This window comes from Aristolochia californica, unplaced genomic scaffold (genome assembly GCF_029961685.1).
Source record: "Aristolochia californica isolate CCGP_79_NKW_82.1479 unplaced genomic scaffold, dmAriCali1.0.hap1 SCAF_2, whole genome shotgun sequence".
In the NCBI taxonomy this organism is placed as follows: Eukaryota; Viridiplantae; Streptophyta; class Magnoliopsida; order Piperales; family Aristolochiaceae; genus Aristolochia; species Aristolochia californica.
In genome coordinates, this window is record NW_027181881.1 from 47866499 (window position 1) to 47881162 (window position 14664).

A 14664-nucleotide genomic window follows, 5' to 3' on the forward strand; every position below is an offset into this window, starting at 1 on the left:
TCGTGATTCATGCAATACAATTTTCCTGACTGCGGGAATTCCTGCAAAAGCAAGAGGATCAATATTACACCAAATCAGGTGTATCTCATTGTGGTGCATGTGATGCCAGTAGCATGTCTAGGGATGGAAAAATGCTCACTCTCATTTAAATCTGGTCGAATATCACAACTTATAAGAGCCAAATTTTTTGAGTAAGATTCGAAATTTAGATGCAATTTGTTCTTTGCACAACATTTAAAAGAACAATGACAGCCAACGACAAGCAATGAAAAAGCAAATATACAATGACAGCCAAAATTTATAGAACAGTTCAATCAAGTTCATCAAACCAATCATCCAAAGAGATTTTCCTACAACCACACCTGTACAAATTCCTTTAAAATTTGTTGGATCTCTCAAAAACAGGCCATGTGCAAATAAAGCAATTATTGGCCTTAAGCAAATGGTACAGATAACATAAATAAAAGATCCAAACAAGCAAGCTCTGCAATAGACATCTGATCTCTAAAAAAGGTCAATGACTAACAAAAAATAATGCTATAACAGCTACTCCTAACGCTCAACAAGAAGCTCATCAAAGTTCCAGTCTCTAACAAGGTCCCGTCTCACAGCATGGCTCCGAACCAAACGTGGGGGGCCTGTTATAATACCCTGTGTGCCTGCCATAATAGGTTGTGGAGTCACCTTCGATGTCATTGTTGAGTTTGTGGTGTCTGACAGAGCCGTCCGGTTCAAGCAGTTGACGATTGCAGAACATCGACCCTCATTCTCTGAGCTAGAAACAGAGTAGCTTCTAAAAGATTGCGAGGGGCTATCCACACTATGACAGACAAGACACGCCAGGCTCATGGTCCCTAGACACTACTCCAGTCCAGTTTTGCTGCAATTCCAGAAGAACATATAATATAACATAGGCTAAGAAGATGTTGTGACCAAACGAATTTCATAAGACAGCAGATAGCTACAAATAATTTTAATGTCAACTTCACCTCATCAAGTAATGATTATAGTAGTTTCCAGGCACACAATATAGAAGGAAGTTCTTTGCATTACAAGGTAAATGAATTGGAGTAAACAAACATCCACAGTAGACAGGATGAACAAAGGAAAGTCGTTTTTGTATGTGACTTAATAACCAACTAACTGCATCCTAGTGGATGCCAAGAAAAAAAGAAAGGAGATTTTGGAAACAACAAAAATTAATGTAAAAAAGATTGCCAAGTTTATCAGCAAATGTGTATGTGTCCTTGTATCATCTGCTTTTTACATGAACTAAAGAGAGAGATCATGTCTTCACCAAGGCTGCATCTCCTCCCCCTCTCTAATAAAATCTCTCTCGCTTTTCAAAGAAAAATACAAGAAAAAATGTCTACACCATATTATACCAGAATCACATCTTGTTGTAGCATAAATGTCATAAGAGAACCACCTCCAATTCATGGGCATGGAACCCATCATTTGATGGACTCTGCATTCTCACTATTACCTTCTTATCTATTGAACATTTTGCTTTGTTTTGGATTTAGGTAATGGATCCCAAGGTCACTGAGCAACCAAGAAAAATCAAGCAAGCTTATGCATCCTCCAGAAGAGTCAGAGGCATTTCAGTAGAGTATTTAGCTTCAAAAGTAAGAACTTAATATTTTAGGCATCTATACACTAAGTCCATGTAACATGTCCTTGGAGCGTGAGCATTGTGAAACTTGATGACATTTTCTTACAAAAGATCCGGCTACAGGCAATAGATCATTTTGAAGCACAATCACACAAGTAAAACGATAGGTCATCATATTTCCACAGTAAAATTTCATAAAGACATGGGACAATCAGTGTTTTAATAATTGAACTTATAAAATAAAATACTAACAATGCATATGTTGCTTATCAATGGAAACAGCTTTTAGGGATTATAAAATAGCGGAATGGATGTCTAAAATGGTGGACACACAAAATTTCCTGCCAATTATCAGGTCGATCATAACCTTTCTCCTCTCTTTCTTCCTCAATCCAATCACCCTCAATGGTATATTACTTTGTTTAATTCCAATCCATCATCAATGGTATGTTCTCAGCAATAGTCTTCTAGTATATTATCTCCACACTAAAACTTCATGACCCCTTCCGCTTTTTCTTTGATCCTGTTTCAAGGCCTTTTAGAGCACTTCTATGCATCAGTTCATCTAGAAATACAAGGAGTGGGAATATAGTCTATGTCTGTGCCACATGAGTTAATTTAGATTTAGTGAGGCCTCTAGGGTTCTTCAGCCATTACAACTTTCCTTCTCTCAGCTTGCAACCTTTCAGGGAACAAAAAAAAAAGGATTTTGCATGTCTATTTCATAAGGCATTAGCTGGAACATTTCATCTACATAAAAGTAAAATTTTCCATAATCTCCCAAAGTGGTGTCAAAATAGCAAACCAGAACATTTCTCAAAAATTCAGCAGATTCAAATACATCATCTCAGTCCCTCACCTGAGCAGTCCCTTCCAAGTTCCAACCACTGCATTTTTAGCTTTTAAACACCTTTACCTTGACTTTTCTTCCCCTTTCAGTCAATGTTGCCAATTCCCAGAATAGAATAAAATACTTATGTACCCTCGTGAATACTGTTGCCCAACTACTTTCTTCCTTCTCTTCACTTTACCAGTTAAGCAAGCCTAGTTAGCAACAGATCTCTAAAAAATTCAGTGTGGCAACACGTTCTGTTCCAGGGCTCCCCTAGCGTGCATAAGTTTACTGAACAAGACATGTTTAAGGAATTCTCACTATTTCACAGTATTCACTTGGGAATCCCAGTTCACCACACCAACTTAAATTTGATAAACTGCAAAACGGCCATCAGGAATTGCAAAGAGTATCCATTTTGCAAAGATTACATTGATTGCCGTTCTTCCGGCAGTGAAGCAGCAGTCGATCATCACACCGAAGGATCAGAAGCTGAGTCAAGTCAGGATTAAGGAAGAAGAACTCACAGAAATGTCTGCTCACGGGTCCCTATACACATATTAAGTCCAGATCTTCCAAAACGAACAGAAAAAGCAAAAAACTTAACCTGTTTGACTGAAAATAAAATCTTCAACTTGACTTCAGAAGAGAAATTACGTCAATATCGTCCAGATAGGAGAAGCAAAATTTAGACACAGCACCGACGCCAATTTTAACACGGAAATTTTGCCCTTAAAATTCAGATTCTTCAACAGATCTCTACAAAAGCAACAGATTAAGGCAGATCCGTCACAAAAATTGTATCATTGTCGAATAACACACTGACAGCGCGAAATTAACCAACAAAAACAATGATGAAATCGAATATCTATTGCAATAAACAGTTCTTACTAACAAAAAAAAAAAAAGTAAATAAAAACAAAAAGACGAACAAATAGGTTAGAGACGACTTGCTACATAAAGAACACCACAAATAGAAAAATTAAGCCGCACTAGACTACAACATTGAACAATGGTAGAAGGAAAAAAAAATCAGGAAAACTAAAGAAGCTAAAGGAAAGAACTTCTGACTCTTGAAGCGAAATTTCTACTGATTTAGAACCCTTGTCAAGAGCAATTTTAATAAGCTGAAGGAGATAAATCGAAGCATCGCAGAATCGAAGAACAAAGAGGAAAAAAAAAGGTACCTTTAAGCAGCACCGAAACCGTTGGAGAGGAGGGACAGCGGAAGGCGTCAGGAGGAGAATCTTAGCCCGCGGAGGTAAAGAGGAGAAAATAGTTCAGCTCTACTATGTTGATATTAATTGACACGCTTCCACGTGGCAAAATTACATTGGTGACAGCAAGAAAATTGTCATACATGTTTGATGACTATGAGAGTGTAAGGAAGTCTCCGTACGTATAAAAGTCCACTAATCCAATAATGCTTAGAGCTTTTATACGGTATAAAAAATTAAATTAAGAATCTTCCGTTATTCCAACCAGGAACAGGTTGGTCCGAGTTCGTCCCGTTGTCCCGAGTTTTTTCTGATAAATTTGTTATTTCACTGGGTCAGTCCACCGGGTCGGTCTTTGTATAAGATCCCTGACGGCTACGTCCCCTGGCCTCCTCAATCATTTTCATGTTTTAATGGGAGGAGAAGAATACTGACTCAGGCCACCCCGAGTCGGATGTCGATCGTAGGAGATCGGAGGATCATCTTATTGCCTTCTTTCTCGCGTTCAATTGGAGTGAACAGAAAGGAACGCTCGACTGGTTTCAACGCTTTAAGACCTCGATAGACAATAGTAGAGCTGGTTTGGGGCTTTTCGGTAAGACTCGTGTCGAAGACAGTGGTAGCTGATCCTGGAGGCTGAAAACCCCTGTTATGTTACAGGTTGACTGGACAAAGGGGCAGTAATGCCGAGGCAACGTGATCAATTAGGGTTAAGCAGCTTGAGTTTTTTTGGAAATCTGCTTGTTTTAGAACGATGAAGTATTCTCGAACTAACTTGGTTGCTTGTGATGGTGCACCAAGTTCAATTCTATCGAGGAAGATGACGTTACATCAAATTAGGTGGAGATGCAGAATGAATGCTTGCTCTTTTCGTGAATAAAATCCAGTTCGGTCTTCGCATCTGTCTTCCGTGGAGGAATATTATCTGAAAAAAGGCTAACTGGAAAATTAGACCGAAAAATAGAAGCACCATCCCGTCCATCGCATTACAGGCAGAAAATCATCAATCAAATCATGGAGCTCTTTCTACCGAATCACTGTTGTAGGACATACAATCATGAGCGACAAAGAAGAAAATGAAGAAGGGCATTAAGAAGATGATGAGGGCGATAAGATCGCCTCTATGAAAAAGGGTAAAACTGGTGAGTACTTGCAAAATGCAAAACAGGAAACACGACAAGATGGTTCAACAAGGAGAGCAACAAAGAAATTTAAAAAAAAAAAAAAAAACATTAAATCTTATACTAGTAAAACCAAGGGAAAAAAACGATGAAAGTAATTATAAATAAGAAAAATTAAACATATGAAATTATGAATAAACTGGATGAATTTCGTAGAATTTACAGTGTTTTGTTCAGATAGAGGCTAATCGCTCCTATCTCCTTCCAAGCAATTTGTCATGGTCGCCTCATCAACTTCCTTTTTAATGGAGAAATAAGGAGCCACTTTTATGATCCTGCAAAAAGAATGCAGCAGCCATTCATACACCCTCATAAACCCCATCTCTTCAAATGTCCGGAGTGTTAAATATTTGCATTCCACAAATCAAGTTTCAGTTCCTTCTTCCTAAGATCAGTTTGGGTCTGTAAATGTACCTATCGCGACGCTTTTCCAGGAAACGATGAAGGGACTGTTTTCTTGGAACATCTGTTAGAAGTATTAGGCAAAAGATGACTCGGTTTTTTTATCTGGGTGTTGCATGATCCAATCAAAAGAAAAGATAGAGAAACTGTTCACCTGCTCCCACTTCGCAAACCGATGGTATCTCGCGTGCAGGGGTGACTCTCCTTGCTGTTGCTGCTGTTGCATTAACTCTGCTGGTTGCAGGCTTAGTGGAAGAAGTTCCACCGGCCAGGAGCATAATTGCTTGGGCCTGCGATCGAAACTGATTTTCTTAGAACAAATCTTGCAAGTTTATTATTAACATAAGAAATACAATTTTTTTTCTAGAAAATTTGTTGTAAACGATTCTGCTGTTTGATCAATTCTATCGCACTGCCTCATTAGCATAAAGCAGAAAATTCAATTCCATTACCTTATCAACGGGAACATTGTCATAGACATTTACAGTCCCGGCATAGAAGATTGTAAGTTGCGCCTTTCTGGACTGAATAGATGGTGGCTGTCGACCTGACCTGAAGACCAAGGTCTCCGGCAAGGTTAGCATATATCTCGTCCTATTTACCAGCTGGTTAGAAGGATCTAATTTTCAAACAAATAATAGAAATGAATCAGTACACTCTCTGCAAAGGAGAATATATACTTGATGCCCACGACTAACTCTCGCTCTAGCAACGACGGCATTCGGAATTCATGGTCTTGATACGGTAGCAGAGCCCCACATACGGGCTGCGTTCGCATAATTTGATCAGTTTCTCGAACATCAGCGTTGCTCACATTTTGGTGAGCTTTGTCAAACAGATACTTCTTGAACAAGGAAACATTTCTAGACATAATTCTCTTTGAACTCCTGCTAGCAGCCTCAGTCCCATTATCCGAAATCGAACTCAGCCTGTTGAATTTGAATTTCAAACATGGTAGATAACAGTATTACTAGAGAAAACTCTCACTTGAAAACCGAAAGAGAGGGCATGGGAGAATCACCGGTAACTAGCGCAATCCTTATTCTTCCCCCACTGGTTCCCATCCATCACTGTCTTCTTCCCAGTAACAGAGAAGAAATACTTGAGCTACTTAAGAGTGAGGAGCTAATATGCGAGTGCCTCGAGAAGAACGACGAATGCGTCGGTACGGGAGACTCATTTTCTGACTTTTTTCAGATAATGGCAGCCAGGAAAGGCTTTCGATGAGATCGAGAGAGACAAATGGAGATGCAGACGGCAAATATCTGCACGTGGAGATGTGTTTTGACACGTAGTGGAAGGCAGTAGCGATCTCGTGGTAATGAAGACCGGCCGTGGGCTCTCGAGGAGGGACTAGTATATAACTGTTGGAAGATAAGGCCCAAACCCATATATCTAATAGTATTGTAAAATGAGCCCAAGCATATAAGAAATAGGAGCCACAAGTTAGCATCTTATCACATAAGTTGGAAAATCAAGAAGGGCTCACCAAGATAACCACAAGCTAGTTGGAATATCAAGAAGGACTTACAAAGATAACTACAAACTAGTTAGAAAATCAAAGACTCATAAAGATAACCATGAGTTGCATTTTTATCTTATAGTCACATCCTAGAAGAGTTCAGGTTTGAGTTATATTTGTTTTTTATTTATATTGAGTTATTTAATTATGCTAAGGCTTATTTAAGTGTTAGAGTTTGGATGTAATTGGGACTAAAGTAGTTTTATTGTAATTGGACTCTACTATCTTCCTCTATTATAAATAGAGATTCATGTACTCTGATTATAATAAGTTAATGAAGTCAATGAAATATTTATCTTTTTCATAAATTCAACATGGTATCAGAACAAGTTCTGTGAGTTGACTTGGTCAACCCACAGAGATAATGATATTCTTTTCTCTAAACCCTAAACCCTAAGTTTAGGTTTGTAGTTATTATTTTTTTCAATCCTTACACTCATAGTTTTCTTTGCATTTTTCACCTCTATAATGAGATTTTCATATTGCAAATTATATATTGACAGAAAGATATTTGAGTCTACTTTCCACAGAAAAATGATTTTTTTTCCGATCAGAGTTATTTACAAAGAGAAATCAATATTTGAATGAGCGAATATCAGATTACAAAAAAGGTTTGAGCAGTAGCAAAAAGCTTCAACTTCCAAGGTATTTTATGCTATCAAGAATGAGACTTTATATGGATATATATATATATATATATATCAAAAGAAATATCTGTAAGTCTATTCTCTTACATATTCAACCAATTTTCAATCAGATTTATCTACAAAGATAAATCAAAATTTGAAGCATCGAAAGTCAAATTGAAAAAAAGGTTCAAGCAGCAGTACAAAACTTCAACTTCTGAGGTATTTTATGCTATCAAGAATGAGAATTTATATCGAGAATTATATATAAAAAAAAATATATATAAGTCTATTTTCCTACCTATTCAACCAATTCTAGATCTGAGTTTTTATAAGAATATATTGATATTGGAAGAGTCAATGGTCATGCTGAAAAAAAAGGAGAAACAATATTTAGTTTGGTTAGATGACAGAGACCGAAATCTATCAGATTATTTATCTTCTTATAATTATATTTTATGGAGAGAAGTTATACTTAGATAAAATTTATTTAAGTCTAGTTTCTGAAGGAGAAAATTTCATGTCAATCTGATCTATATTTAAATATATATTCTTATTGGAAGAATCAAAGGTCATTGCTGGTATTCTGTTGTATTGAAAAATCCGAATTTATGCCCATTGTTTTGCATCACTTTTTGAGTTGATATATCAGGAATATATCTCACTTCTTCATGGTTTGAAGGCTTATTTATACATATCTGTTATTTGGGCTTATTTCCTGAGTTCTTTTACAAAGTTTATTATTTGGTTCGTGTTATATGTGTTGGAAGATGATCGTGTTATATTCAACTGCAACTATTATGTCTCTTTGGGGACATTATTACTGAAGAAAAGGTGGCCTCATACCATTATTTATTTTTCACTATTAAAAATATAAAAAATATCAACGGTTGGGACTCCATGACGGATGAACTTAATACCTCGTAAAAAATATCAAATGTTAACGGTTGGGACACAATGACGAAAGAACTTATTATTACACCTATGTTATACCTCTCTGAATTATCTAGTTGGGCCTCATGGAAGAGAGCACTAACGTGAGGGGGAGTGTTAAAAGATTGGAAGACTGCCATTTTATACAAAAAGATTTTACATATCATTTGCAGCAAGCTGGGAGTTCTTGATGTTCTCTCACTCCCAGCTTGAGGGGGTGTTGGAAGATAGGGCCTAAACCCACGCGATCAAGGAATGCCCACATATCTAAGAGTACTGTAAGATGGGCCCAAACAAATAAGAAGTAAGACCTACCATGATTACCACAAACTGACATCCTTATCACATAAGTTGGAAGATCAAGAAGAACTCACAAAGATAACCACAAGTTAGTTGAAATATATAAGAAGCCAGGAGTCAAACTTTTGCATGGAAATTCATATCTAGCTTACATTAACTGCTATCGTAATCCAGCGGTCTTGCCGACAAGAGAGAAAGAAAGTGGGGAGAGAAGAGACGCAGCAGCCACATGTGGAGAGCAAAGTCGTCAACCGAGTTTCTGCTGTCACCTCTACTTTCTCTTTTTCTCTTCTTTTGTTCTACCGAGCGTTATTTATCATCCTGCAAAAGAATGCGGAGAATATGGCCCTATGATCACTATCTTAAATTATTGATGCCATTACCTGTTTCAATCAAGATTCAAGTCTCCCTCTCAAACATTTTTCAAATAAAAAAGCAGACCTCAAAAAACTATAAACATATCAATAATGCGATTAGTTTCAGATTTACAATCAGAGGGGCAGAAAGACTGCTACGGAAGTATCACAGATTGTACCGCGAAGAGATAAAGCAAAAAATAGTTTGACAGCCAGAGATTGATCTACAATCTCATGGTTTAATGGTAGTCAAACAAAAAATAATGCTGGAGTGTACCTGTCACGACGTTTCTCGAAGAAACGCTGAAGAGAATGTTTTCTTGCAATCGGAAGATCTGCAGAAGAATTAAACAAAAGTACAGTTTCTTAAAGGAAATTATTCTATTCACTGTTCCTTTGAAAAAAAAATTGCATTGAGAAACTAAACAAGTATGGGTTTTGCTAATCCACTGGTGAAAATTTTTAAAAAATAGAAATGACATTAATGGGCATTATTTTATTTTCAGTTCATCTCTTTTAATTAAGATTGGGTTTTTTCCATGTTCGGATTCCAGGTCATATGAACGCGCGCCACCCCTGTTCTTACATGTTAACGATCCTGGTGATTCCCGATATTACGCTAAACGGATGAGGCCGCATCGATCTACCAAATCAATCAATCAATCAATCAACTGTTATTGATCATGCACCCGCCACCGATGTAGATTGTCTATTGGCTGCTTTTCTAGGAAATCAACAAATCCTGTCTTCCATTTTTCCAATTTAATTGCCTGAAAACTATCAAGTTGTCTACTCCCGGATTAATTTCTCTCCCCAGTCGCTGCGTTTGTCAGTTTCAAAACCTTGGTTGAGATAAAAATAAAAAAATCAATTGTTAACCTGCTTCTAGTTCGGAGACGGAAGGCAGTCGGCGACCAGCATGTCCTCCGCTTGGTGTTGTTGGCGCTCTCTTCAGAGGATCATACATTGAGCTTTGACCAGCCAGAAGCATGATAGCTTGCGCCTGAAATTCCACCCATTTCCTCATACTTTTCAGTTCATTTTTTGCATCAACAGGCAACGGTGAGTGGTGATCAAAGTGGAAAGGATCTGGAAGGGTTTTCCGGACCTTGTCAATGGGAACACTGTCGTACACGTTCATGGTTCCCCCGTAGAAAATGGTAAGTTGGCCTTTCCTGGATTGATGGTTTTCTGTTTCTCCCTGTTCGTGCCTGCACGGTGGGGAAATCAGAGAAGAGCTTCAAAATTCTCGCAGAAACAAATCAGCTCAGATTCTTTTATTAGAATAAGCGACAGGTACAACCTTACCTGATGGTTTCACCGTCGTGAGCACTGACTATCATATCCGACGGAAACATTTTCGTTTCTGACTGGCTTGAACTTTGCTGGGTTTCTGCGAGTAATGATCCTGCAAGGGTGAAGGTTTCAAACCTCTAAAACCGCCATAAACGATCTGCAACGAAGAAAAAGTGGAGAAAATGAAACTGCAGATAATTGGTACGTAATATTTTGCATCTACCTAGACACAGAAGCAAAACGTAACCAATGAGATCATTTTCGGAAATCAGAATTGCGTCTCACTGACTTGAATTTTGATTGATTGCGTCTCATGTCAACCGATGTACTAAGCTAAACATACTAATCAAGTATACATGGTAGTTGAAATGATTTTATCTTTGAGTAAATTTTATTTATAACTCGTAAAGACAAAAAAAAAAAAATTGCTTTGAAAATCCAACTTAATAGTGTCACTCACCGTATCCTCAGATTATCTAAAAAATTACAAGCGGATCCACTCTGTCCAGCTTAAGGGATCGAGTTAAAAATCAGGTCAACAATCCAAAATTCCGCACTGATCAATCGAGTTCCCAACAATAAACCAAATCCTACAGTACAGAATTCATCATCTAATAGCCATGTAATCAGGCTTAACTCGAATTCATGTAAATCCTTCTCCGAGGTCGATATTCAAACCTCAGTTAAATCCCTAAGTTTCAGAAACTGTAAATAACACAGGAAGAAAGAAAACGAAAAAGGAAAAGGCAGTAAATCACCTAACAGAGCAAAGGCCGGTGGAAGCTGAGGCTATGGATCTCCGAGCTAGTCGACCCAAACGATGACAAGTTGTTCTCTTTCCTGGCAATCTACCAAGAAGATGAAAGCAGAAGCAGAAGAAGGATAGAAGAAGAAGAGAGAGAAGCAAGAGTACGTTAATTGGGGGGATAGTCCAAAAGCTTAGTTATATTTAAATGGAATTAGAAATTTCAATCCGCATGTTTTGCACGTGGGGGTATGAAGCTAATGGAGGTGACAGGTGTCCGTCAGTTTTTTTTTCTCGGGAGTGGTCCAATTGAGAATACGAGGAAAAGACTTCCAAAGGGGATTCCGTGAGTCTTTTAACTTTATCTAAAGCCACCGGTTTTTGTTGTTTCGAACCAAGGAATAATAATAATAATAAATAAATTAATTAATTAATTAACCATTATTATTTCTAAAACTAGTTAATAAACGGATAATTTGATTAATAATAATAATTAAAATTTTTTCTAGGGGTTCCAAACAAACCATAATAGAAAAAGGATTTTTTTTTTCAAGGGTATAAAAAGCCTAATAAGAAGAAATTAAAAAACAATAAATAAAATAATTACCGATATATCCAGAGAGAAAATAGAAGAGAAACATAGTTTCTCTTGTTTGGATACACGTGGAAAATGAAGAAAAAAATTTATAAATTTTAAAATTTTGATGATTAAAATTTTCTCTCAAGTTTCTATTTCTTTTATTTTCTCTCAAAATTCCATGATTTTTTTGTGATTTTCTCTCAATAAATCTATATTGCCAAACAACAGAAAATAACTTTCTCTCACATTTTCTTTTCTTTTCTTTTTTGTGAGTTGCAAAACACCCTTAATGACCCACCTTTAAATATCGAATATTGTTCAATAGTAAAAAGAAACACAAACTGTGATTTCAGAAGATCCAATTATGTAATATTTATGGAACATTGGTGTTCTTGTCAATAAGATCATATCGGTTTTTTATGCTCGTCCACAGTGACAGAATCTTTACGTGTGTATAAAGTGGATTAACGACACAAAGGACTCCAAAATTTTACAACTGAGCATACTAATATGTAATAACCAATTTAATAGACCTAAAAGAAAGATCAAACACCTCCATCAATAGTGTTTATTTCATTGACAAACAATAACATTAGATTTTAAAGGACCCAAAAGAGTTGAATGATCGATCATCTAAATAAGAACAACTACCAACCAACTAAAGAGGGAATTGACAAGAGCAATTACAGTAAATAGTATTTTCGTAAAAAAAAAATGCTAACGAACCAACTCACGAGTTAACAAGTTAGGCTTAGAAAATATCGAATTTGGCTTTTTATACTTAATGAGTCTTAGTTTAAGTTTGAGCTCCAGCTGAACTCAAATAAAAACTGAACTAAGCCTAGCTCGAATGGTTTGCAAATGGGTTTGGCGTGGTGCCACCTCTAACCCTGGGGAGAGCAACCAAGAGAAAAGGAGAAATGTGAGGTTGTCAGAATCAGGCCAAGAGACAAGTTCTGCATCCCAACCTGCTCGTCACCGATCAAAACTGTTAGGCACCTCCATATCATAAGAGTAAATTTCTGCACAAATGCATGGTATCCAAGCGTCAAGTTGCCATTTGATAATTTCCGCAATCCAGACAAGAGCAAGTAAAAAAAAAAAAGCAGTTGTGATTGCTGGTATATGATATGGAATGTACAGCAAAGACAAATAATTCGAACAAAAGAAACAGGAGCACAGTAAAGCAAAACATGAAAACCACAAACTCTGAGTCAATATTGATGATTTCTTTTATTCAAAGCTATCAGCTATACCTCAAATGATATTGCTCGCCTCTGTGATTCTTTAAACCCACCAATGGCTGCTGTCAAGTAACTGGAACATGAAGAAAGATTAAGCATTCTAATTTGTTCATGTAAATTCTATTTCATTGACACCCCCAAAAGAAGAACAAATAAAACATCTGAGCAGTCATTAGTGATAGTAAAACATGTCAGGTGGTCTTCCTATTACTTTGATCTAAACTGTTTTGAGTTGACTCCAAAGGATCAATTCTGAAGATCAGGATCAATACCTCGTTGAAGACTACATACCCCTTAGAATCTGATACAGACTTCATGACATTGCCTGGTCAGAGAAGAACTCAATGGTCATAGAGATTCAAGTCTGATCTGAGACCTTGCTTCAGGAAACCCATCCATTGTTGTTAATAAAATTCCAGAATATGTAAGAAAAAAGCTGCATTTAAATAAAGGAATAGTTCAAAGCAACAGGATCTTAGAGAAAAGTAAATCATTCTTACCCCACAGAGAAGCCAGCAAAATGCGATAAGAGAACCGAAACTGCTACATTCCCAGATTTATTCTCATATCAAAAAAGTAATTGCGAAATTCACCAATAATCATTTAAAACAAGCAGAAGGACACTGTCAAACCTGCTGGCAAGCAATGCAGAAGATAACACAGCAAATAGTGGAGCAAAAGGAGAAATCTGCTTAACATCAGCTGGAAATTTGCTTTGCATATAAGAGCCCACCAAAATTGAAGCCACCATCACCTGCAAAAAGTAGATTTTGAGTTATTCTTGTGCAAAGTCAGGTGTGTTGAAAATATTAGGATTTGAGACATTGGAAATTTCTTATAGTCCAAGAGAACAACTATAAGAACTGGGTCCCCTCTTCACGAACCATGAAAAAGCAGAGGGTTTTACCCAAGGAACGATCCCCCCCCCCGCCCCCAACAGTGACATGTAGAGGGTAGAGGCTTGCCGTAGTGCTTAACATCTCTTCCCATCTGGGTTTATCAGAGGGAGGATTCTGATGGCTATTTCCAAGAGATTTTACGGAGAAGAGCCTCGGATTCCTAATGCGGATAGAGGGTGGATTTCTGGGTCTGGAAGGACAAAATTGCAGGTGGGTTTGGGGGCGGCAAGAAAATTGATGCGCAGAGATCGCAGAGAGAGACATCATTAATGATGAGTGATCACAAAGACGGGTTCACTGGCATATGGAGAGATCACGATTGAGAACTGGAAATTCGAGTAGAGATACATGATCAATCAACTACATTTGCAGTTCTCTGGGTCCTCGTTTTATTAATCATTAATGAGAAACGATGGGAGTAGTTGGCATCAGACGTCTTTGCATTTCTGGGATTGTGGTATACTGCAACTTGGCCGAGGTAGACCTGAACATTGTTTTTTTCTTCAAGAGATGTATTTCGTGTTCTTCTTCTTCATTCTGACGAGTACGACATGAATGGATGGATAGTGGTGCTGAGATTTGAGACAGAGTAAGTTAAAACTATAGAATTGACTAAGGAGACCGGGATATATCCACGCAGCCAGGTTAGGGGATCCCATCCCTTAATTAATAAGAGAGAAAGCAAAGTTTTATAATCGTTTTAGGGGATCAGTCTCGGATAAGTACCACCGACCCCTAACATAAAGTGGGAGAAAGCTCTAATGATCTAATGATGAATTGATGATGATTCGTTTGAACCCCAACCAGGGTAACGTCTCCCCTTTATCTCTAATGCTCTTAGTGATCTCCTGTCTCTATCAGCCTCCCCCCCTGGCCCAAGACTCAAATTGTCCAAGTCTACGTGCTTTCGGGCGCA

At 37.5% G+C, this 14664-nt stretch overlaps 3 protein-coding genes and 1 long non-coding RNA gene across 7 annotated transcripts; all 4 read right to left on the bottom strand.

Annotated features, from left to right (window-relative positions):
• Positions 1–266: 266 nt before the first annotated feature.
• Positions 267–3706, bottom strand: LOC137956268 (uncharacterized). Of its 4 annotated transcripts, none has more exons than XM_068803681.1 (3): positions 3635–3701; positions 3105–3206; positions 267–880 (listed from the first exon to the last, which is right to left on the bottom strand). In XM_068803681.1, exon 3 carries the CDS (start codon positions 847–849, stop codon positions 553–555), a length of 297 nt encoding a protein of 98 aa, XP_068659782.1. In that variant the 5' UTR covers positions 850–880; positions 3105–3206; positions 3635–3701; the 3' UTR covers positions 267–552. The 4 variants fall into 4 exon arrangements, with proteins under 4 accessions (XP_068659782.1, XP_068659783.1, XP_068659784.1 ...); XM_068803682.1 differs by having other exon boundaries at positions 3055–3206; XM_068803683.1 differs by lacking the exon at positions 3105–3206 and having other exon boundaries at positions 3635–3706.
• A 1323-nt stretch (positions 3707–5029) lies between these two features.
• On the bottom strand, positions 5030–6315 carry LOC137955212 (protein TIFY 3-like). The gene is made up of 6 exons (XM_068802079.1): positions 6269–6315; positions 5928–6176; positions 5700–5799; positions 5402–5537; positions 5260–5311; positions 5030–5120 (listed from the first exon to the last, which is right to left on the bottom strand). Exons 1-6 carry the CDS (start codon positions 6313–6315, stop codon positions 5030–5032), a joined length of 675 nt encoding a protein of 224 aa, XP_068658180.1.
• Positions 6316–8743: 2428 nt separating this feature from the next.
• On the bottom strand, positions 8744–11091 carry LOC137955307 (protein TIFY 6a-like). The gene is made up of 5 exons (XM_068802195.1): positions 11039–11091; positions 10293–10437; positions 10093–10195; positions 9864–9987; positions 8744–8949 (listed from the first exon to the last, which is right to left on the bottom strand). Exons 2-5 carry the CDS (start codon positions 10340–10342, stop codon positions 8945–8947), a joined length of 282 nt encoding a protein of 93 aa, XP_068658296.1. The 5' UTR covers positions 10343–10437; positions 11039–11091; the 3' UTR covers positions 8744–8944.
• A 1256-nt stretch (positions 11092–12347) lies between these two features.
• On the bottom strand, positions 12348–13339 carry LOC137954804 (uncharacterized). Its single transcript, XR_011113120.1, has 3 exons — positions 13122–13339; positions 12862–12922; positions 12348–12627 (listed from the first exon to the last, which is right to left on the bottom strand). It is a non-coding gene; the product is annotated as an uncharacterized lncRNA (long non-coding RNA).
• Positions 13340–14664: the final 1325 nt, after the last annotated feature.